This window comes from Bombyx mori, chromosome 22, assembly GCF_030269925.1.
Source record: "Bombyx mori chromosome 22, ASM3026992v2".
Lineage (NCBI taxonomy): Eukaryota > Metazoa > Arthropoda > Insecta > Lepidoptera > Bombycidae > Bombyx > Bombyx mori.
In genome coordinates, this window is record NC_085128.1 from 14638675 (window position 1) to 14664641 (window position 25967).

The 25967-nt window shown below is 38.1% G+C and overlaps 1 protein-coding gene across 1 annotated transcript in view; it reads left to right on the plus strand.

Moving 5' to 3' along the window:
* The window catches only part of LOC101737905 (elongation of very long chain fatty acids protein AAEL008004), a 46116-nt gene that overhangs the window by 7737 nt on the left and 12412 nt on the right, over positions 1 to 25967 (plus strand). The window contains exon 2 of the mRNA XM_004924719.5: positions 20717 to 20785. Coding sequence (XP_004924776.1) covers positions 20717 to 20785 — 69 coding nt within the window. The remainder of the gene's footprint in view (positions 1 to 20716; positions 20786 to 25967) is intronic.

The window sequence follows — 25967 nt, forward strand, 5'->3', positions numbered from 1 at the left end:
ACACGGCTATCTACTACTCGTGTACGAAGATGTCGCTGCTTCATCGGCGACTCCAGATCGCAGTAGCCACCATGGGACAGTGGTTCCGGAAGTGGCGAATTGACATCAACCCCACGAAAAGCACAGCGGTGCTCTTCAAAAGGGGTCGCCTTCCGAATACCACTTCGAGCATCCCACTCCGTAGTAGGCGCGCAAACTCCTCCGCCGTTAGTCCCATCACTCTCTTTGGCCAGCCCATACCGTGGGCCTCGAAGGTTAAATATCTAGGCGTCACCCTCGACAGAGGGATGACATTCCGTCCCCATATAAAAACGGTACGCGACCGCGCCGCTTTTATACTAGGACGACTCTATCCAATGCTTTGTAGTTGAAGCAAACTGTCCCTCCGCAATAAGGTAACTCTCTACAAAACTTGTATACGCCCCGTCATGACGTATGCAAGCGTAGTATTCGCTCACGCAGCCCGCACCCACTTGAAATCCCTTCAGGTTATTCAATCACGATTCTGCAGGATAGCCGTCGGAGCGCCATGGTTCCTGAGGAACGTGGATCTCCACGATGACCTGGAGCTCGATTCAGTTAGTAAGTATCTGCAGTCGGCATCGCTGCGCCATTTTGAGAAGGCGGCACAACATGAGAACCCTCTCATCGTAGCCGCTGGAAACTACATACCCGACCCAGTAGACCGAATGGTAAACCGTCGACGTCGCCCAAAGCACGTCATTAAGGATCCTCCTGATCCATTAACGGTGCTTTTAGGCATCACAAGCACCGGTCACCGTCCTCGTCGAACCCGTCGCTCGCGACGAAGGGCTCGACGAGCGAACTAACCCATAGACACAGCCCACTGAGTTTCTCGCCGGATCTTCTCAGTGGGTCGCGTTTCCGATCCGGTGGTAGATTCTGCGAAGCACTGCTCTTGCTAGGGTCAGTGTTAGCAACTCTCCGGAGCCCCGCGAGCTCACCTACAAACGTTAGGGCGAAGCTGAAATAGCCTCTCAAGGCTATCAGCATAGGTAGGGAAAAAAAATATATAAATATTCTTCTGTTCTCGCAAAACGTAGGTATATAATATAATAAACAAAATATTTTACGGTTTAATCTTTTTTTTAGTCTTTAATATATTCTAATGGATATCTCCTAACCGGTCTTGGCACAACAGATACAGTCAGATAGTAATGGCCCGTGAGAGCTCAGGTCACTATTTTTTTTGTTGTGTTTCTCTATCATCAAATTATCCAGTGGGAGGTTTTAGATAGATACAAATTACTTAAAAATATTTATCTTTAATTGCGAACTTCACCATTGTTGACCAGTAGATAATGGATACTCTAAAGACGTATTTATTACATATCAATCGTGTGTTTTTGTCATGAATGCTCTAGAAAAAAATCTTTTTAACATTACTAAATCTCATTTCAACTTTTTTTCTTTTCTCCACCATCGAGGTAGCTTACAAACAGGTGATACTCGAATGGAAATTATATAAGGATTAATCCTTGAATTGAGGTAAACGTCTGAATACTTTATATATATTTCGTGATCGCAAAGCTATTTGTCATGTCTTAATACCAATTTTTTAATCATTCATGTAAAATAATACGAAATGTCAATTGGGTAGTTTTAATTTTAGTAATGCGCGCTGCTTAAAACGAGATTGTAATTTTGAATTCTTAGCATGTTTTTCGCATCGTGCTCTCTATCTAGAGTTGGGATCGAATGATTTTTGTTTGTTTGAATGCTTATATTATATGGATAGTGTTTTAATTGAGGTAACCTTTTTTTCCTACCTATGCTGATAGCCTTGAGAGGCTATTTAAGCTTCTCCTTGACGTGTAGGTGAGCTCAGGGGGCTCAAACCGGAAGTGTTGCTAACACTGGCCCTAGCAAGAGCAGTGCTACGTAGAATCTACCACCGGATCGGAAACGCGACCCACTGAGAAGATCCGGTGAGAAAATCAATGGGCTGTGTCTATGGGCTAATTCACTCGTCGAGCCCTTCGTCGCAAATGACGGCTTCGACGAGGACGGTGACCGATGCTTGAGGTACCTAAAATCACCGTTACTGGATCGGAAGTATCTGTAATGACTGAGGTTACCGCTTACTCAAGGACCTGAGGAATTCTAGGAAGTAATTTAATTGCGTTTACAAATCGAAACATCGCTTAAGATATTTTTGTTTTCCTCGTCAATCTAATTGATTGATTAGTAAAAACATTCCACTGATACTATTATTCCGAAGCGAGCGTTTTAACGTGATATTATGTTAATTCATGGAATTTTAATAGATTATGACGTAATGTTCCATTTTCATATAAAAATGGAAGGAGTATTATTGATTAGTTTGACGTAGTAAAATTTAACACCTCCGTCCATAGGCTGTCTCTTTCTTTCTTTTTTCAAACCACACCTTCGGGGATAGACTTTTGATGTTGTTGCCAGACAAACAAACAAATTCAATTCGTTCTTGAAGTCGTTTTTTGAAACCTACCACTGTAACATCCTTTAACACTGCGTTTATCCACCCATTATTTGGTTTCACATTGGAAGCCCCCACTCAATTTGACAGCCGGGAGGGAGGCCATACAAAACTAAAAATCGTTTCAATTCAAATTTCGCTAAATATCAAATTAACACGTCTGGCGAATCCGATACGACAGAAAAACAGTCTGATTTTAATAGACCGACTGAAAAATAAAATTTTATATGGAAAATATTAAAATACCCAATTATACTTCGGTGTTCATATTATATGAGTATTTATGAGCTGGGCGTACAAGAAAAAAAACATTACAGCTTAAAATGTTGTTTGTATAGGGCGCGTGTGGTTCTCTAATTATTCTGTCAGAAACATACATTTATGGCCAGATATAATAATATGTTAATGGAAATAATTGGTTTTTTTTATTGCTTAGATGGGTGGACGAGCTCACTGCTCACCTGGTGTTAAGCGGTTACTGGAGCCCATAGACCGAAACGCATTATTACTGCTTCACAGCAAAAATAGGCAGGGCGGTACCTACCCGTGCGGACTCACAAGAGGTCCTATCACCAGTAAATTGAATATTAAATTAATTATTAATAATTTAATATACAGAGGATTTTGGGGCGATAAATGGATCTAGCCACGAGTTATTTTCAAAAAAATTTGTTTTATTCGTGTTTTCAATAATCAACTTTATCGATAATCAACTTTGTGACTCTTCCCGACATCTATTGGCGAATAATAATACTATTTTTTTTAATTGAGAGCAACTAACTACTTTAAAGAAACAACGAGATGGCGTTATCAAAAAATATATATTATTATCTAGTCATCATCTAGTGTTCATAATGTTTGCATATATCCAAACTATAAAATTTTTAATAAACTATACATAAAATTTATTTTTAAATGCCAATATATCTATTTTACTCAATTCTAAGTTTGAATAGAAATAAAATCAGCATTGATAACCTTGAATATCAAGAAGTAAATTGTTTAGAACAAGCGAAGTATACATACGAAATAATGTCTCAACTCAAATCTACACCTACATTAGAAATGAGGAACTATTTATACGCGTCTTCCTTGCTAACTATAAATACCTAGTCAGGTCATAAATTCTGTCACATGTTTAATGTAAAATAATTGAAACAAGTTTATTCATTATGTAACCATTCATATACCAAAATGAACTTAACAAAACATAGATTCTTATGACACTAAAGTTTATTCAAAATGACCTCCGTGATTTTGAATACAGGCCTTCAATCTGCGCGGCCAGTCGTCTATCGCAGCACGAACGAGGTCCATGTCAATATCGGCGGCTGCCTTAATCAAGGATGTCTTGAGTGACTCCAAATTGGGATGTGGCTTTGAGCACGCCTTTTCCTCCAAGTGTTGCCATATCTTGTAATCTAACGGATTCAAATCTGGACTGGAGGAGGGCCTGTCTTCGTGCCGGATGAAGTCGATTTCACGCGCCGCCAGCCAGTCTTGTGTGCTCTTCGCTCTATGAGCTGGCGCCGAATCTTGTTGGAATACCCAGTGCCTGTTATTGAACATGGTATGAGAAACAGGTTCCACAAGGTTCGTCAGGACTGTATTTTGATACACAACTGCATTCGTTTTTACACCTTTCTCACAAAAATGTACCTCTGTTAAGCCCCAATAAGAAACTCCCAACCATACCATGAGCGAGGATGGAAAATGACCTCGTTGGACACGCGGAATACGGTTGCTCGCTTCTTCACTACTGTGTGCTTACACCTTATCATTTTGTTTGTTGTAGCTCTCTTCTACGGTAAAAATTTTTTCATCCGAAAAAAGAATTTCCCGATATTTTTTTCCCGCGTACCGCTTCAACAAAGCGTGGCATCTCTTCAGTCTCAGGTCCATTAGACGAGCATTCAAACGATGTCCTGTTTTTCTTCGATATGCCCGAAGCCTAAGCCTTCATTTAACACCCTTTTCACCGTGGTTCTGCTTAACCCCATCTGAAGGGCCAACAGTTTCTGCTTACGTTTGGGATTTCTTTGAATTCGCGCCTTCACAGCTTTTATCACTGCTGGAGTCCTAACAGACCGAGGGCGACCACTTCTTGACCTGTCATCTACACTAGAGTATACATTGTATCGTTTGATGGTACGATAAACGAATCTTTTGGTTATATTCAAAATTTTCAGTATGTTAAAAATTTGAATTCGCGCGTAACCGCAACGATGCAACGCAATAACTGCAACACGGTCTTCTTTAAGCGTCCACTCCATATTTAAAAATGAGTAAAATTCTAAAAGTTATACATTTTTATTTTCATGAACAATTCGAAATTCCAATTCAATAAACTTTTTTGTGGCCAGCATTCTAAAAGAAAAGTTTTTACTGTGTGACAATACTTATGACCTGACTAGTTATATTAAATTTTATAATTATATAATATAAGTATAAATATATTAAATTCTAGAAGGTTTTATTTTTATGACGTGCAAACAATTTCATATATAAGTTTTAACTTCTAACGAAAACAAAATGTCGCTATTAATTCTTGTTAAACATGTTATGCTAATTAATATTATGATTTGTAGTATAATTTTTGTTTAATTTATAAACAGTTATAAAAATTTCCACAAGTCTGAAGTCATATTTGTTATTCAACGCTGAAGTTCTTATGTTTGTTTATACATTTATTCCTTCGGAGCTTTAAAAGTACAGATCACATTTCGGCAAATAAGTTGTCGTTCTATTTTCATTATTGTTTTACGTGTGGTAAGGTTTTTGATTTAAGCATAAAAAATATCATATACCATGAATTTTTACGGAACTTTTTAACTTCATATTTGGTTGGTTAATTAATATGTTATTTGTAAAATAAAGAATAAAGTTACTTAGGATTAATTGATTCGGTCAATGTATTATTAAACTTGAAATCGTTTTATATATCCAAAGCACTTCAATGTTATTTCGATAGGTCGTGCACACTACGAATAAATAATTATTTATTCCACTAATTACTAAATAATTATTTATTCCACTACGAATAAATAATTATTTATTCCACTACGAATAAATAATTATTTATTCGTAGCGTGCACAGTACGAAACAGAAAAGTCAAGAGTAAAGTTCAATTGGTTGACAAACAATGACAAAATATTCGGCACGCGTTATCGTTTTTTACATATTTTAATTATCAATCAGAATTATATTATATGAGTACAATAAATTTAAATTATTTTCAGTAAAAATCGTAAAGCTTTATATTCAAATAGACCTTTTGTTGTAAATTATTACAGGAAGTAATGTATTGTTTTCGAAATTGTTAGCGTAAAACAATAATGAGTAGATTAGCATATGAAACAGAAAAAGGTTTATACCTACAATTTACTAACAAATTATTAAGCACGAGAAGTGAACCGCGCTTTCACCCTATATAGGCAAATTTGTAATTCAGAAACAATTCAGAATTTTCTTTCGTTTTCTTGAGTCGCAGACGTAATTAAAGCAACAATTTAATTTATCTTATAATATAATAATGTAATATTTAATTATAATTTAATTAATAAAATTATAAAGAGGAAAGATTTGTTTGTTTGTTTGTTTCGAATAGGCTCCGAAACTACTGGACCGATTTGAAAAATTATTTCCATTAGAAGCCGACATTGTCCCTGATGAACATAGGCTACTTTTTTTTAATTTTTTTTTATAATTTTTTTTTTGGTTTCATATGTGTTTTAATGTTTCCGAAGCGAAACGAGGGCGGGTCGCTAGTTATCTATATATAGGTATTAATACGGGAAGTAAAAACTTTGTATCCCTTTTTACATAAATTGCGCGGACGGAGGAGTATGAAATTTTCCACCCTTATAGAGAATATAGAGAAGAAGTGCACAATGCTAATATTTTTTTTTAAATAATGCATAAAAGATACATTAAATCAATAAAGAAAACATTACACACATTGCATACCATGTATTTGACGCACACACGCATGCATACTATTTATTTTCAAACTTTTGTTCTTGACGCCTGTGGTCAAATTGAGAATAAATTAAATATTGTTTGCCTTTGTTAATATTTTTTATAGTGTAGCCTTGGCGAAATTTGTGATTATAGAAGTATAAATACAATCATAGTAGTGTACAAACTTACAATTCCAATTAATTATAGTCGAATTTCGACTACTGTGGGACCTCTAGTTTTCATTTATTCTATCAGTTGTCAAGATATTCAAATGTCGATGAATGACAACTCTTAGCCGTCTGCGAAATAGTTCAGTGTCTGCGAACCACGAGAGCTGTGAAGCAATCGAAACGTGAAAAAATAATAATTTTTGAATTGTAAATTCGACGCGGGAAAATGCATCCTGCCAATTTAATTCAGCGTCAAAATGTCCATTAATCACGTATCATTTTACCTGCAAATTGCGATATGTTTTTTTTTAATTGCCTTTGTATACGAGCATACGGCCCACCTGATGGTAAGTGGTTACCGTCGCCCATGGACTACAGCAATGCCAGGAGCAGAGCCAAGCCGCTGCTTACCGACTTACTTCCTACGACATACTTCCTTTAATCTCCTTAGAATTTAACTAAGTTCGTGCAAGATCTCATCGATATTCATTTATATACGTAATTGAGCAACAAACATCCAAACATACAAATATTTACATAAATTGTAACACAGATTATTATTGCTGTATCTCTATATTATTATTAAGCATAGTTTTATAAAACAATGAAGAGGCATAATTAATTTAATTATGAAAAATAATTAGCTATTTAAGAGATTCGTTTGTGTTTTTTACTCTATTGCGCCTGTTTAATTACCATCTTAATTAAATTATATTAAAGAATAATAAGTAAATATAATTAAAAACAGAAAAACAAAAACATTAAAATAGTAAGCCCTAATCCTGGAGGACATCAGTGCATTGTTCAATTAACTCAGTACACCACCTATCCATGTGAGCCTTATAATAAACATGGACAAGACGAAAATCCCCTTTTTTAACGCGGGGGAATCCATTTACTGAAACCCGGTCGAAAGGGGTAACGAACTAGGTTATGTGGGACTTCAGAGAGGAAGAGGGAGATAAGGAGGGCCAAGGTCCTCCACCTCCCGAAATTCCTCGAAGGAGACTACGCCTTGAAAAAGGCGCGCAAGGCTCTCGCCCCGCAAAACCAACTACCGACTAAGCCCAATCGAACTCCACCACACCGGCTACACCAAACCTGGGTAATTCACTGATAGTACTCACTCCAACAAAGATCTTTGAAGCTTTACGCTCAAAGCTGTTGACGGATACGTTTATCTGGAATTGGCAACGTTTGGGAAGTTTCTGATTCTTAATACAAGTGTCTCGAGATGAAAGACTTTGATCAGTCTATATTGTGAGACGTATTTCAGCGGTAAGACTTAATTAATCACATTGGCTTTATCAGTAGCCTCAAAAGATGCAAAGAGCATTGAACTATACATCGAGTATAGTCCTCTCCATTAAGTTATAGAAAATTTCCTAGTTTATCTGCAAGATCGAATCAGGAATGAGAAGATTCGATAATAATCAACACAGTCCGGAGGATTATGAGGTTGTACTCGCAGTACGTAAGGCCACATTGCTCATAGAACGTGATGACTGTGTACCCAAAGGCGTAGCGCAGTTAGGTCTTCGGCATAGGGGACCGCACACATGTTGAAGTTAAGAAAGGACCGATCTTTGTGACGATTGTTTTGTCGTACAGTCTGTATGTCTTCTTCCTAGTCGTGCACTCTTGACAAAGTGGTCGTGGTCTTGCCTAAGTCGAACCCTGCGATACCGATGCTCTCACAATGCGACGCCATGTGGCACGATGTTTCGCAGAGTGAGAGCAATCATTTATGTTGGAGTGAGTCACAGATTTTATGAGGTCGGTCCATCGTGTTGATGATCATCCGTGAGATCTTTTTCCCTCGACTTTCCCTTGCACCACCAATCACTCATTACGAGCGATGTGACCGAAGAACTTGAGAATTCGAATTTGGACTATTGACGATAGTCTCTCCTTAATGTTGAGCTCTTTCAGGGTCAAAACGTTGGTATGGTGCGCGGTCCACGGAATTCTGAGGAGACGTCTTCAACACCATATTTCAAGTGCATTAATCTTACGACGGTCTTGCACCCTCAGCGTCCACGTCTCGGCCCCATACAGAAAGATTGGAAAGACTAGGCATCTCATTAACCGAACTTTTGTGTTTTTGGTTTTTCTGCGATCTCTCCAAATCTTTGTTAGCCTCTCAACTGAGGATCTGTCTGTCTGAGTCTGTATGTACCTTATGTTAATTGATTTTTTTTATAATCAATATGTTGATTTACTATTTCATTGCATCATGATAAGCCGTTGCTGCTTTTGTTATCAAAGTGGGAGGTCACTGGAGTCTATAAATATCACAGCGTGAATGCTCCAGTTACCGGAAGACATAGGATTGAAGACTCAATTGGATACTTTATAATTGTAGCACTAAATGCATAATAAGTATAATTAAAATTTGCGTAATTACCTCTGGACCTCTTGTGAGTCCGCGCGGGCGGGTACCACGACCCTGCCTATTTCTGCCGTGAAGCAGTAATGCGTTTCGGTTTGAGGTGGGGCAGCCGTTGTAACTATATGTGGGACCTTAGAACTTATATCTCAAGGTGGGTGGCGCATTTACGTTGTGGATGTCTATGGGCTCCAATAACCACTTAACACCAGGTGGGCTGTGAGCTCGTCCAACCATCTAAGCAATAAAAATAAAAGTAAAGGGACATATATTTCAAAATTCCGACCTTTTATTGTTAAACAATCAAGAAGTTAACAATAACAATAAATAAATCGGTTTTATGAAACTTTGAACCGCAAGGTAATTACGTTTTTCTTAATGAATATGAACATTAAAATGTTTTATCATGACCGTTTTAATTAAGATCGAATTAAGTTATCGTGAATCAACGGTTCGACCTTTGAATCTGTACGTATTACAGGTTTTTATTTACCGGCCCTAGCAGTCACGGCCCAATTGGTATTGTGTGGTTACCGGAATCCATAAATTGCATATTGTTGTTGTCGCCACCTACCACAATTTTATCAGCTATTAGCTTCAGCTATTACATTTAAAATGCATGTTATTGTAATTAAAGTGATTTGGCGTAACTAAACAAAGAAACTACATAAGAATATTAAAAAAAACACTGACGGCACCTTAATCTATAGTGCTTATTCCGTTGCAGAATGATAATTATAAAATTAATTTTATTTATTTATTTATTTCATTTAATATATTTTTTACACACAGCTGTTAGAAAAAACGCGACAATAAGGATACAGAGTACAAGGGCACTACTTATTTCATGTTGAAATCTCTTCCAGTTTTTTTTTTTCCTACCTATGCTGATTGCCTTGAGAGGCTATTTCAGCTTCGCCCTAACGTTTGTAGGTGAGCTCGCGGGGCTCAACCAGCTCTCTTCCAGTAGGCCCGCAAAAGGAAAGAAGAATTAGGAACACGAACCTAGTGCATACAGTAAACATTACATATAATAATATATACATATTACAAGATACAAAACAATATTAATACATACAAATACACACACACACACACACACATATATACTTAATTTATATTATAATACATTATACAAATATATATACTTTTATTTAAGATGGCAAAGATAAATAGTGTTCTTTAACAGATTTCTTGAACGCTGCTATGGTTTTGCACGCTCGTATGCTTGGAGGGAGGGAATTCTTTGTAAAAAGCGTATGCGACACAATATGTTCATTGAATGCTTGTTGGGTTTTTTTCTCATACGTTACGACACGGCTTCACAATGGTAGTAGTATAATGCACACCTAGTCTGGTACACGGGTAATGAACAAGATTTAAGTTCAGCACTATGCGTTTATTATCTCTTAAACTTGTCGTCCACTCCGAAGACGCGATATTACGTGTCGTGTATTTTGTTCAGTTTTCAATCTTGCATTTACAATACTTTACAATTGTAGCTATGGAACAACACATTCTTAAACAGTAAAAGTTTCAAGAAACACTTCAACGACTGTTTCCATCTATTGTAAAGTGCATCTATTAAAAAATAGCACATCTTTTGCCGGAATTAGTGCTTATTCTCTAAGAGTTGCAATTTTCTTAATAACAACGTATTGTGATGACCGTCCGCCATTATTGCGATAGGTACCTACTCCTTAATTTGGAAATCGTTTTGTTTGGCGTGAAAACGGGTAGATTCAATTCCATAATCTATTTAAAAAAAAATAGACTTTTTGGCGGGAACGCGAGGAGTGAAGTTGTGTTATTTGTTTTATTTTGTCTATTTAGTGTTTCTTCAGGTTTAAATGTGTAATAACGGTGGTTTATTAACTGTTTAATATCTGTGAAAGTGCACAAATGTGGGAAAATGAAACAAAGCCGCTGGACGTAACTTCTCGGGATCCTCCAAAAAGTCCACTGAAAAAATCTTAGTAAATGACCACCATTTTACTGAGATTATATTTCATCCCATATCATCTCATTTCATTTCATTTAATTTTATTCCAGTTGATTAATGTCTCAAATTATACATCTTCATTTCATTTCTCTCCATAATATAATTTTTCATAAAAATATGAATATAAATTAAAATAAGACATGACTTAAAGGTCTTAGTTACAAGGTCATGAAATCCCTTAAAAAAAAAAAATATGGAAATTTGTAAAATGATTTGTCCTTGTTGTCTTTCAATATTTCGATATATATACTATAATATGCCTATATATTATTCGATGTATGAATTTAATTTATAATAATCTAGAAACAATATCTAATAAAACTTATGGTACCTACCTGGTGGTACCTACACGTGCGGGCTTCCAATACATTCTACATCATTAATACCGAGTAAAAGTATACAAAGCCACGCGACAAATTAAATTTAAAATAAACTTTTAATTTAAAAACGAAACAATATGTGGATCGAGTTACTATTTTTAAATCTTTACCTATCCGTCGAGTTACTATTTTTAAATCTTAACCGAACTACAATGTTATTAGGTAGTTTACAATCATCTAGAATATTGAGATTATAATTACCTTGTTTGACCTGAAGAGCATTGGTTCGTTACAGATACTGCTATGGAAACTGATGTAAGCTGGTGAAGTTAATTTCAAAATAAAATGACCAAATATGACGTCTGAAAATTAAATCAAAAACATATTTCAAGAATGTAATTGTGACGATTTATTTCTAAAACCTTATAATGTTTTTTTTTGTCAATCTGGTGAATACGATTAATTAGGTCTTAGTGTGACGTTTGTAGTTTCCGGCAAGCCATTAGTTGCATTGGGAGTTTTTTTTTTTTTTTTCTACCTAAGCTGATAGCCTTGAGAGGCTATATCAGCGTAACCCTAACTTTTGTAGGTGAGCTCACGGGGCTCAAACCTGATGACGTTGCTAACACGGACCCTAGCAAGAGCCGTGCTTCGCAGAATCTACCACCGGATCGGAAACGCGACCCACTGAGAAGATCCGGCGAGAAACTCAGTGGGCTGTGTCTGAGAGTTAATTTACTCGTCGAGCCCTTCGTCGCAAGCGACGGGTTCGACGAGAACGGTGACCGGTGCTTGAAGTACCTAGAAGCACCGTTAGTGGATCTGGAGGATCCGAGATGACGTGTTTTGGGCGACGTCGACTGCTTTCCATTCTGTCCGCAGGATCGGGAATGTAGTTACCGGCGGCCACGATGAGAGGGTTCTCGTGTCGTGCCGCTTTATCGAAGTGGCGCATCGACGCCGACTGCATATACTTACTGGTGGACTCTAAGTCCAGGTCGTCATGGAGGTCGACGTTCCTGACGAACCACGGGGCTCCGACGGCTATCCTGCAAAAACGGGATTGAATAATTTGGAATGACTTTAAGTGAGTGCGGGCCGCGTGAGCGAACACTACACTTGCATAGGTCATGACGGGGCGTATGCAAGCTTTGTAGAGTGTCACCTTATTTCTAAGGGACATTTTACTTCGCCTACATATCATCGGGTAGAGACGTCCTAGAATGAAGGCGGCACGGTCGCGTACCGTCTTGATGTGAGGGCGGAATGTCATCCTACTGTCGAGGGTGATGCCTAAATATTTGACCTTCGGGGCCCGCGGTATGGGCTGGTTGAACATCGTGATTGGGCGAATGGCGGGAGCGGAAGTGTTGACGCGCCTAGTCGGGAGAGGGATGCTCAGCGTGGTGTTCGGAGGGTGACCCCTTTTGAAGAGCACCGCTGTGCTTTTCGTGGGGTTGATGTCGATGCGCCACTTCCGGAACCACTGTCCCATGGTGGTAGCTGCGGTCTGAAGTCGTCGATGAAGCAACGCCTTCTTCCTACACGAGTAGTAGATGGCGATGTCATCGGCGAAGAGCGCCAGATGGGTCTCCGGAGACCGGGGTATATCATTGGTATACAAACTAAATAGTAACGGGGAGAGGGTGGAGCCTTGCGGGACTCCGGCTGTGACGTGATTGGGAGTTGATTGAATAACCATTATTTAAGCGAACTTATTATTTACTAGCGACCCGCCCTCGCTTCGCTTCGGAAACATATGTAACCCGCAGTTATTTTCGTACCGCGAGTGACGCCGCGAGGCAAAGCTAGTCTAAAAAAAGTAACCTAAGTTACTCCTTATATCATCAGCTACCTATCAGTGAAAGTCCCGTCAAAATCGGTCCAGCCGTTCCAGAGATTAGCCAGAACAAACAGACAGACAGACAGAAACAAAAATTGTAAAAAAAATTATTTTGGTGTATGTACCGTATATATATTCATATGCATGTAGTAAAAAGTGGCTATTTCAATATTACAAACAGACACACCAATTTTATTTATATGTATACATTTATTCTTTGTTATACTCGTATGTATGAAATTAGTTAACTTATGTTGAAATTGACAGTCTAAAGTCACGCGAAATTTTAATTATATCCTGTTTTTTTTTCGTGTTTACGTACTTAATCAATTATATTTCCTGTGATTGACGCAAAAATTATGTTGTTTTTCCATCAAAAATATCCACATCCCCTATTCAAACACATTAAATATGTACCCAGATTTTTTCAATTATTTGCCGTTAAAAAATGAATAAACAAAAGCATACTTTAAATTGCACTGTAATCATCGAGATCACGGCTTACTTTAAATGCGTATTAGGTTCAGTAGATATTCGATCTTAAGGCATGGTAACTAAGTCTCAATTTTTACTATTATATAAAGCGGTGATCATACCCTTCAAAGCCGAACGCATGACTGTTTTCTTGAGGCAGGATGGCGCTAAAAACAAGCTGACTTACTCATTTATGTATGAAGTCGTCGTGGCCTAACGGATAAGACGTCCGGTGCATTCGTGTTGAGCGATGCACCGATGTTCGAATCTCAGGCGGGTACCAATTTTTCTAATGAAATACGTACTCAACAAATGTTCTCGATTGACTTCCACGGTGAAGGAATAACATAGTGTAATAAAAATGAAACCCTCAAAATTATAATTTGCGTAATTACTGGTGGTAGGACCTCTTGTGAGTCCGCGCAGGTGGGTACCACCGCCCTGCCTATTTCTGCCGTGAAGCAGTAATGCGTTTCGGTTTGAAGGGTGGGGCAGCCGTTGTAACTATACTGAGACCTTAGAACTTATATCTCAAGGTGGGTGGCGCATTTACGTTATGGATGTCTATGGGCTCCAGTAACCACTTAAGACCAGGTGGGCTGTGAGCTCGTCCAACCATCTAGCAATAAAAAAAAAAAAAAAAATTAAAAAAAAAAAAATTGTGCAACATACATACGTTTGTGCGCGATCTCTTAAATTTCCGTTATACGTCCGACACATCATTACAATATAGATTCTATACGTGTCATTGACACAATAGTCGTTATTTGTACCAAATTAGTTGATGATCAGTGTCAAACCTACTCAGACGAGTCGACCTCGATATTTTATCCAACCAACAGGAGCGTATGTTTTAGTTTCCTTATACTTATTTCGTGAGTTCATTTTTTTGCCTACCAAAGTTGGTAGCCTTGAGAGGCTATGCCAGAGTAACTTTACGTGTAGGGGCTCTAATCTGGGCGCTTTACTAACACTAGCCCTAGCAAGAGCAGAATCTACCACCGGATCGGAAATGCGACCCACTGAGAAGGCGGTAGGCAGCGGCTTGGCTCTGCCCTTGGCATTGCTGAAGTCCATGGGCGACGGTAACCACTCACCATCAGGTGGGCCGTATGAACGTCTGCCTACAAAGGCAATAAAAAAAAAAAAAAACGGCGAGAAACTCAATGAGCTGTGTCTATGGGTTAGCTTACTCGCCAAACCAAACTTTCTATTCTATTATTGTAGCCGAAGTACAAAATAGATGAGGTCTAAAAAAGTAGAAGGTCAAAATGCTTTCAAAATACGATGGAAATAGTTCCACCTTAACTAAAATATTCTGCCTCATTTAAATTCAATGAGTACCGGATCTTAGTAGATTATTTTTGTCTATCAAATATTTGTCTTCGTTCTGACGTACATTACTTAAGTGGCCACATCTTCAAGTCATCGATCGGATGGCCACATCTTCAAGTCATCGATCGGACACAGTGTTGCTACCTCAATAGAACGATATAGGAATGTTATTAATGAACAAACATTACAGGACATAATTCATTTAAAATATTTGCACCAAGTTTAAATGTTTCAATCAATATCGCGCTTAACAAATTTTGGTCAAGACAAAACATCCAAAAAAACGTTCGATTTTTATTGATCTTGACTCTAAGACGGAATAACTTGCTACAATTTTTGATTTATTTCCATTATCAATAGAATGAACAATCACGCCAAGGTTGTTGTTCTTCTCTGCCAATAAACAAAATGGTCGTGTACCTACTTAGTAATAGATTGCCCTAACTTGTGTTGCATGAGTTACTTTCCCTTGATAATTGCACCTAGCATTGAAATTCCACGATGAAGCAACGATTCTTTTAAATATATTTCAAATAATAACAATACGCGACATTTATAATTATACAACGATGCTATTAATCCAAACTACTCGAAACGGACAGTTCATACCTCCTTATTTTTGCAACATAACAATGAAATGTTCTGGTTGTAAAAGTAATTACTGGTGGTAGGACCTCTTGTGAGTCCGCGCGGGTAGGTACCACCACCCCGCTTATTTCTTCCGTGAAGCAGTAATGCGTTTCGGTTTGAAGGGTGGGGCAGCCGTTGTGCATACTTATCACATGCATTAGAACTTATCACAAGGTGGGTGGCGCATTTACGTCGTAGATGTCTATGGGCTCCAGTAACCACTTAACACCAGGTGGGCTGTGAGCTCGTCCACCTAACCAAAAAAAAAGTTATTTCACTACATTTGAGTTTTCGACGTCACACCTCTAGTTTTCACTTTTTATTTGTTAATTTTTATTGCTTAATTGGGTGGACGAGCTCACGGCCCACCAGATGTTAAGTGGTTACGGGAGCCCACTGACAAAGTAAATGCCGCCACCTAACTTGAGACGTGAGTTCTAAGGTCTCAGTTTTTACAGTGCGACGTCTCCCTTCGCCCTTCAAACCGAAACGCATTACTGCTTCACGGCAAAAGTAGGAAGAGTGGTGGTACCTACCCGTTCGGACTCACTAGAGATCCTGCCACCAATAAAATGACATTACAGTCACTTAATGACAACAGGTCGTCTGACGATTTGTACCATTAATAAAACACGTTACTACTTCCTAAAAACCTTGATAGATCGTATAGACAACAAATGATAAAATTGATCTATCAAAAACCTGCAATAAATTCCTGTTTTTTAATGGTCTCTAAATTGGAAAAAAATAGATGCTAATGGGTAAATTATACTAAATGGGAACTAGCTTAGTAAAGTTAATGTGTATCTGTTTTAGGGCAGTTTCTTAGTTTATGAATAATTATATTAATCTACTATCGATTTTTGAAACAATTGGTTTCTGGGAATAATCTTTGGCTTTCACGAGCACTATTTGCTTATATATATATTGACTCTCTTATACCACACTCACATATACTGCGAATTAATCGTGCATACCGATTAAAGGAGAAAAATAGGTATAGTAACAATACTATTGATATCACAACCAGTTCAGTCTTGAGATGGACAGCTATTTTAAGTATGTCAATAAAAGGTACCTCAATAATGCGGGGCGTGCCTCATACTGGGTAAGCATGTCGTGAAGAATAGTAATTTGATATACGTATGTAGTGATTTGAATTGAATTGATTTGTACCTTATATAATTAGATTCATTAAGATTGAAACAAAAGAAAATAACTAAAGAACCAATCTTTAAAGATTCCTTATTATGGTCAATTACTTTTTTTGAGATTTATGATGAATGTTGTTTCGTTTCTCAGCAGATAAATACAGTTTTCTTTTATATCTCTACAAAATAATTATGAGAGAGAGAGAGAGAGAAAATATTCTGTATTGTACACTAAAAAACAGATAAACAGTGCGATACATTAAATACAAAAAAGTACAATTGGCGGTCTTATCGCTAAGAGCGATGCTATGAGCCAAGATTAAAGATCAAGTCATGCTATACTTTCATAATACGTCACTAGATTTTTTGTTATTTTGAAGAGATTAATTTTTCATTTACATTTAAAGTTAATGTTAAAAAAAAAAACGTTACTTTAAAAAATTAATCCAAGCGCAATTCAAACTTTAAATTCGTAATATCTTAACGTGGGTAATATTTATTTATAACTTTATATACTTGACAGTATAAAGGCGGACTTAATGCCATAGTAACCAAACTAAAATTGTTTTGTCAAATTAACAAAATATGTAAGCGCTGTGAAGTTATGCAAATATAAGTGAAATTCAATTTGATTGAAACACTGATTTGATAGCATTCATTTAATATGAACTAGTCTGATTGTGAATTTTGCGCAACAAATAATATAGTAATTTTTAAAGTTGATTTTATTTTAGGGCGTGCGTCACTTTCCAATTGTAATTTCGTCGAGTCGGGTTTTTGATTCAATATATTTTGTAATATCAGAGAGAGAGAGAGAGAGCATACTTTATTGCACACAAAAACATAATTAACATTAGAAAAGTCTTATCGCTAAAAGCGATTTCTTCCAGAAAATCGTTTATTTAAGAGAAATTCTAACAAAGATAAAGGTACAGCAGATATGTATGTTGCGATGTACTATTAATAATAGATTGTTAAAGAAAATACATACATACAATAAATCTATATATACCGGTAAATAGAATATGATAATATAATATATACCTAGTTTCTTTATTAAAGCTCTTGTGGCTTGTTTATTTTTGTATCTTAAGTTATAGTACATACGTGTAGATTTTTAATTAATATATTTAATGCACTAAATTGCGATTCTATATTTTGAATTTACTGAAATGCTTCTACAGTTGTTATTAAATTTTATCGTTATTGTAATTAAATGGTTTTCAGCCATGACGGGTACGTTTGGATTTTAAAATTTCAATTTTATTCGCTCATTATTTAAAGTTTAATTTTGAGTGTAGGGATCGGTCAGAAGTATGACCATCGAATTCTAGCCAAACACAAACGCTGCTGCACAAGCGCTGCGAAATAAATGGAATCTATATATTAATACGTGAAGGAAAAACTTTGTAACCCGCTGAGGCCTGGTATCACCTCATCCCGCAGGGTATGCGGGCGAGGTTACAGGTCCAGCAAAATCTGGCTCTTCGCACGATAGTCGGAGCAGGGCGTTACGTCAGAAATGACGTAATCGCCCGGGATCTGGATGTGGAGTCGCTCGAGGAGTTCATCCGGAGGCTAGCTCGTAATCTTTACGAGTGGGCTGACGGTGGACCCCACGAGCACCTCCACAATATAGCTCCCTTGCACGCCAGACCACCTGATGGTCGGGCGCTACCAAGGGAGCTACTGGAACCCCCGGCTATGGTAAGATAGTCGGCTTAACCGGAGTGATATGGGAGTGCTCATAATGAGTGCCCCCATGGGACTGAGCTGTCCACACTCTTCACTTCCCCCCACATCGTTGGGGTGCCCCCCTATGGGGACCCATTTTCCACCCCCGTTGGGTGGACCACTCCCCCGTCTGGGGAGTGTTTCATATCGGTCCCTCCCCGCGATGGTCTTCTCCTTTTGGGGAGCCCAAACGGGAACGGGTGAGCGCCAAACTAGTGCCGCGGCTCCTCCTCTGGTTTGTAGAGGTGGGGCCGCGGCATGGGGCCGGTGGCGGGCCCCACGGTTGCTGACTGTTGTCCCTGTTGTATATAGTAGTTTAGTTAGTTTAGTTTAGTTGTAGTTAGTTGTAGTTAGATAATAAGGAAAAAAAAAAAAAAAAAAAAAAAAAACAATTACCATTAGGAAGCAGAGGACAGCAGCCGGCGCAGGGGAGCGTCGTCCACGGGCATCACTCCTCCTGCACCATCAAGCCCGTCGTATTATATATATGTATGTATTTTTGTCGATGTGAGTGTGCCGAAGCACGCTGCGAACAGCCCTCCCCCCAATTCAGTCTTGCATCTATTTCACCCCTGCCCTGTGTGGCAGGGAGCGTCTGCCCGGGTAGTGGGGTTTACCCCGAGGCCCGCTCCGTGCCCCCGTAAGGGAGTACGACGACCCCGTAAAAAAAAAAACTTTGTAACCCTTTTTACGAAAATTGCGCGGACGGAGAAGTATGAAATTTTCCACACTTATAGAGAATATAGAGAAGGAGTGCACAATGCTCATATTATTTTAAAATTTTAATGCACAAAAGTTACATTAAATCAATAAAGAAAACATTACACACACTACCATGTATTTGACGCACACACGCATGCATAGGTACTATTTATTTATTGTCAAACTTTTGTTCTTGACGTCTGTGGTCAAATTGAGAATAGATTAAATATTGTTTGTCTTTATTAATATTTTTCTATAGTGTTGTAGTCTTGGCGTTGAAAATACAATCATAATAGTGTACAAACATACAATTCCAATTAATTATAGTCGAATTTCGATTACTGCGGGACCTCTAGTATTTTTTTTTTTTTTTTTTTTACCACATGAGAAAGTCGCCGGATCCCCACCCGCACGGCAGGTGGGGTATGTGGGAGTCGAACCTCACTAAAAACTCCTGCCGCTCACAGCCGGCGCCCTACCCCGGACCGGGCGGAAACCCAGTCGGAGCTATTGAGACGGCGGGACAGGGTTTACGCAGAGCACATTACATCCATCCCGCCTTCTCCCAGACGCCGGACCGGCGGCCGCCAGCAACATGACCGCCGCGCCGGTTCCCTCGGTCGACGGGCCAAGAGCCCGATTGATAGTGCCGCGCTACACCTTCCCCCGGAGCGGTCGGGGGAACGCGACCTACCACGCCGCCCCACGCCTAGGTTCCTTCCCGCACAAAGCGGGTGGAGCCCGAAGCTCTTAGGGGGCCGGGTTACGGGCGGGACCCCGGTCCCGACCCCCTGCTCGGCGGCGGCAGGTTTCTGCATAGTGAGGAGAGCTTTGCCTCACTCGCCCCGCCGCCTCCTTCTGCGAGATGGTGCACTCGCAGAAGTCGAGCATAGCCTTACAAGAATCGTCGCCGCCAAGCATCGACGCCACGACGCTAAGCAGCGACAAGTCTGGTCCTATCTTCGCGACAAGGACACGGCGCTGCACCTCCCAAGCGGGGCAGACAGCGAGCGTATGCTCCGCCGTGTCCAGGTCGTATCCACAATGGTGGCACCTCGTCGTCGGCTCAGCTCCTATCCGGTGCAGGTACTTCCCGAAGCATCCGTGCCCAGTCAGCACCTGCACCAGACGGAAGGTGAGGCGTCCTCGGCCACGATTCACCCAGTCATAAAAGACTGGGTAAACCGCCTCGACAGTCCGTAGGCCCCACGTGGGGTTGGCTAACCGCCTCGACCACGATTCGAGCACGGGGGACCTCTAGTGTATAAGATTATTTTGACTCAATAATATCGATACACTAATTTGGTTACTAAGCTTAGCTTAGCTCACTAAGTTTTGGGTTTAGATGTTGACATACATTTAAATATTGACATTAAAATAAATTTAAATATCTAGTTTTAATACGTATGCATTAAATTTTTGGTGATTGATTATTATAACAAAAACTAAAAAAAATCAATTAAATTAACAGCTATGAACACATTGTGCATGTTTTTTTGTTTGTTAAAGTATCCTTTTACTTACAGGAGCTGTAGAAAACACATACAACATATCGATCGTGGATTCGTATCGGAAATTCATGGAGAGAAACAGTGGTAAGTATTTTTTTTATATAATAGTTAAGTCAAATGTATCAGAGACTTGGCTTTTGCAGAGTCAATAATGCCGCCAGAAGAATAGCGCTTCGTCATCTTAATAATCTTTATACCAGCTGCCAAATATTCTAAGTGGAAATAAAATCCATTAAAAAAAATTAAAAACAAAAATTAAAAACATCCTATAAAATTTTTATTTTTTATTTATTGCTTAGATGTGTGGACGAGGTCACAGCCCACCTGGTGATAAGTGGTTACTGGAGCCCATAAACATCTACAACGTAAAAGCGCCACTCACCTTGAGATATAAGTTCTAAGAGCTCAGTATAGTTACAACGGCTGCCCCACCCTTCAAACCGAAACGCATTACTGCTTCACGGCAGAAATAGGCGGAAAATATCGTATCTCAATTCCTAAAATATTAAAGGATCTTGGAAAAACCATTGAGTTTTTACGTAAGCTTGTGATATAACGTATTAAAAAATATCTACATTAAAATAAAAAAAGTTAAACAAAAATAAATCCGATAATAGCTATTTTTATGATAAGCCATGAATCACTTTTTTATTCGAACAGATTATACTACAAATTACATATTTTGTGTTATTCTTTTATTTGATTATTCAATCAAGCTCACAAATGTTATGCAGAATGACAGAAGACAAAAACATAGATCGTGTTAGGTAAATTTGTTTACTTACTTAATGATAACTAAAGTTTTTCTAACGGCTTCGCGTAGCGTGAGCTTATACGAGTAGATCACCAATCAGTATACCTATTTCTGCCGCGAAATAATTATATGCACTAGTTAGTCTCTATTTATCACAATCTAAGGTTTTCATTCCTTGATTTTTTTAATTGCTTAGATGGGTGGATGAGCTCACAACCCACCTGGTGTTAAGTGGTTACTGAAGCCCATAGACATTTACAACGTAAATAAGCCAACCACCTTGAGATATAAGTTCTAAGGTCTCAGTATAGTTACGACGGCTGCCCCACCCTTCAACTGGGTGCTTTTAGGCACTACAAGCACCGGTCACCGTCCTCGTCGAACCCGTCGCTTGCGACGAAGGGCTCGACGAGCGAATTAACCCACAGACACAGCCCGCTGAATTTCTCGCCGGATCTTCTCAGTGGGTCGCGCTTCCGATCCGGTGGTAGATTCTGCGAAGCACTGCTCTTGCTAGGGTCATTGTTAGCAATTCTCCGGTTAGAGCCCCGTGAGCTCACCTACATATGCTAGGGTAGGGTAAGCTGAAATAGCCTCTCAAGGCTATCAGTATAGGTAGGAAAATAAAAAAAATTAACCCTTCAACTGTCATAAGGTGGGTAAGCGTTTACGTTTTGATTTCTGTGAATTCTGCTTACCACATCGTACCGAATGAGCCGTGAACTCATCTACTAATAAACAATATTAATGATCCTTTAAAAGAAAAAAGTTAGTCCAAATTCATTGACAGAGATCCCTCAACTTCATCATCATCACACTATCTCTGATTACGTGCACACCAATTATTGCTATAATATTGATAAATTTAATAAAACTGACCTTAAGCAATAACTTGCACAAAACGTACAATATCAATTTTAATAATGTTCCCATTAAAGACATTAAAACGGCAATTTAAAGTTTATCATTTCGATACCGCAATTTTATGACAATTTATGGTCTATTTCGGAAATCAATCTCACCTCTCGGAGTTCCGTTGGCAATACAATAGCAGTAAAGTAACAATTTCGTTATACCATTCTATTCGACGTAGATATGTTATTTAAAGCAAAGTATTACAGCTAAGCTAAGTATCTTAATAGTCGATATAAGATTCTCTCTGCTGCTACACATCGGAGTTTTGAATTTTAATAAAAAAGTAGGAATTGTTGTTAATGACGAAGATTAATGAAAAAAAAAATTGTACCTACCCATTAACGGTTCCTATATATATAAATATCCTATAAATATAATTTGGTTATATCAAAATTCGGTGAAATCGGCTCTTCTTTGATTTAAATTGTATAAAGAATACCTCGTTTTCAATTATTAAATAAAAAGAAAATTCGAAAGAAATTGATTCTGCAAAAATATTTTAATAAAATTCCTCTGAACAGAAATATAGTAAAGGTTTCTTGACCATTAGTCAAAAACGAATTGTGTTTGTGTTTCTGCTTTGGGAACGCCCTCTACATAACTGTATGCCACCATCCTGTATATTTTTTCTAATTGTCTCACAACTTACAGGAAAAATCTGTCGCGGATCATTTCCCAATTAAATATAAATTAATGTTAAGCAATCCATCAAATGTAATCAAATCTTAGCTATACTGTTTTTTTTTTTTTTTTTGTTAATGCACTGTCGATTGCACCTATAATTGAGGTGACATCTGCCATGAATTTTTTTCAATTGGTCAATGTTTTGTATTGATGATCACTTTGTTGGTGCAACTTAATAAATAAATTTCTATGGTGTAAAGTAGTGGTTTCGGATTTAGGTCCTGGTGGTAGGACCTCTTGGGAGTCCGCACGGGTAGGTACCACCACCCCCCCTATTTCCGCGCCGTGAAGCAGTAATGCGTTTCGGTTCGAATTGTGGGGTAGCCGATGTAACTATACTGAGACCTTAGAACTTATATCTCGAGGTGGGTGGCGTTTACGTTGTAGATGTCTATGGGCTCCAGTAACCACTTAACACCAGATGGGTTGTGAGCTCGTGCATCCATCTAAGCAATAAATAAAAAATTAAACGGTAAGGCAATGTTTTAGGAAAATGATGATGATGTGATGTGTTTACTATGGGCTTCGCGAGCAATTCAAAACTGGCATTGACTAAGTACCTTTTAAGCAATATTTTGCTTTAAGCCCTGCTTCTATTTAAAGAACCAAAATTTTTTAAATTTACTACTAAAATTTTAGCGGTGATCCCAATTCTCGCCACTGAACCATTCGATGTTATATCCGACACGAACTTGCTCAGTTGTTAGCGAGGTGCAATCTTTGTGAAATTACTTTTGTTTTCTTTATTCTTTGATTAGGGATCAGTTCGTTATTGCGCTACGTACGTTTGAAACGATCAATTGACTATTGTTTCAAAACAAAACGACCTTTATTTTAATGTTTTCGATTGTTTCTTTCGCCAAAATAATTAAGTAATTTCGTGTGATGGCTAAAATTAATTTTAACAGTATCAAAAACGATAAATCACTATGACACGATAGCATTGTCATGAATTACATTGTTTTTTTTTTTAAGCCGTCTATTCTGTGTAAGGTCCACTGCTGCCTCTCTTGATTAAAGTTTCGATTGCACTGAAGTTTAGGTTAGGCTAATCAAAAAAAGAAGTAAGGGTCCTAATACTGTACTGTATCTGATATCTGATCCTAATAAACCTGTTCTGCAAAAACTGAGATCTAAGAACTCAGATCTCAACGTGAGTGCAAGCATTTACGTTGTAGATTTCTATGGGCTCCGGTAACCGCTTAACACCAGTTGGGCCTTGAGCTCGTTCAGACATCAAAGCAATTTTTTTTTTAAATCTCAAATGATCAGAAATGTGATTTAAATGAGACGACAAACAGAAGATCTTTCACCGATAAACTCAATTGAAGTTCAATTAAAAGCGTCGTACTGTTGATGCTAATACAGAATAAAAGGCACCTTTAATTACAAAGAATTAAAAATATAAATGTCGCGTAATAAGCGAAATGGCGTTTAAACCAAACAGAATTTCACCCCTCGATATCAGTTTCAGTAGTGCCAAGAACAACTACACAAAACTCAAGTCAATAGTAAAAATAAAAGTTCTTCAACACTTCCAAGGAATAATAACATTTATATACCTTGATCTTGAACGACCATCAGTTATTGCGGCAATATCAATGCATCGTTACACACCATTGTTTACACACAATCAATTTAAGGGCAGATCATATAATTCTTAAAAAACAGCTCTTAAATAACAGAATCACTTAATAAATCCATAAGGCGTGTTGTCAGCAAACAAATATGTAAATTATGTTAATCACAGTGCAGACCAAATGGAATCTTCCATATTTTTATTGACACGTAATATTATAATTCCACGTATGAATCATTTCCTTGCAATACTTACTTATCATTAGCTTAGAAAAATCTCTATACGTTGGCAAAGTCAAAACAGTTCAGTATCTCCTCTGTTTTTTAGCCGATTTTCTTTTATTGGCGTTATTTTTGCCGAGTATCTACTGATAAAATTTATTGTTGAAAAATAAAATATTTTATCAGTAGAAATTTATTTTTCTTCAATATATCGAAGACAATCAATACTAAAATATATATATATATATATGTGGGATAAGGTCAAAGTAAATAGTAGCTCTTTGGAAAAGTAACAAAATTTATTATTGGAACGAAGCTCCTTATGGGAAGATGCGGAGGGGTCCCTAACTGGGAAAAAACGTCCGTAACGTAAGATTTTTATTAGTAATGCACACACTGTACGACTTAACTTTGTAATAACGTCCAAAAAATAACATATTTTTTATCATTCACTGACCACGATCTTAGAGCGTTCGTTTGCGCAATACACTAACTCTTATGCAAACAACCGTGAACGAAGTGTACCACAATAAGTTCGCACGTTACCGGATGCCCGTGGGTTGTTGCGAAACCTCCAGTTTTATTTTCTTTATACCTCGAATAGAACTTTAAATGAATATTTTTATAATAAGGAACTTCGTTCCTATCCGTTGTCCCACGACACCACATATATTTTTTTAACACACGTCGTAAAATGTTCACACACTTCGCTATGGTTATCTTAATCTTCTCCCCTCCGTCCCTTTCTTCCTCATACATTCATCCCTTTCACTCTAAGCGTTCCGTTTCCCACACATACAAACAAATACTATATACATTACACTATACTACGACCAAATCACCGCCTAACATCACATACGGAATTACTACTACTAGGTACTACTGCACTGACGCTATGACCCCGAAGTGGGTCTTGGTCTCCGACAATAAAAGTTGCCATTCTTTCTGGCACTGCGTAATACTTTGTCTGTCCGACACTAGGAGCTCATCACATAAGTTTACTTCCACAACGTCAGACCAACGGTACGTGGGTCTCCCTACGATCCACTTGCGATACACTTGCGTACATGGAATTGATAATCTAAAATATTATTTAACTTGAAAAAGTGAGGT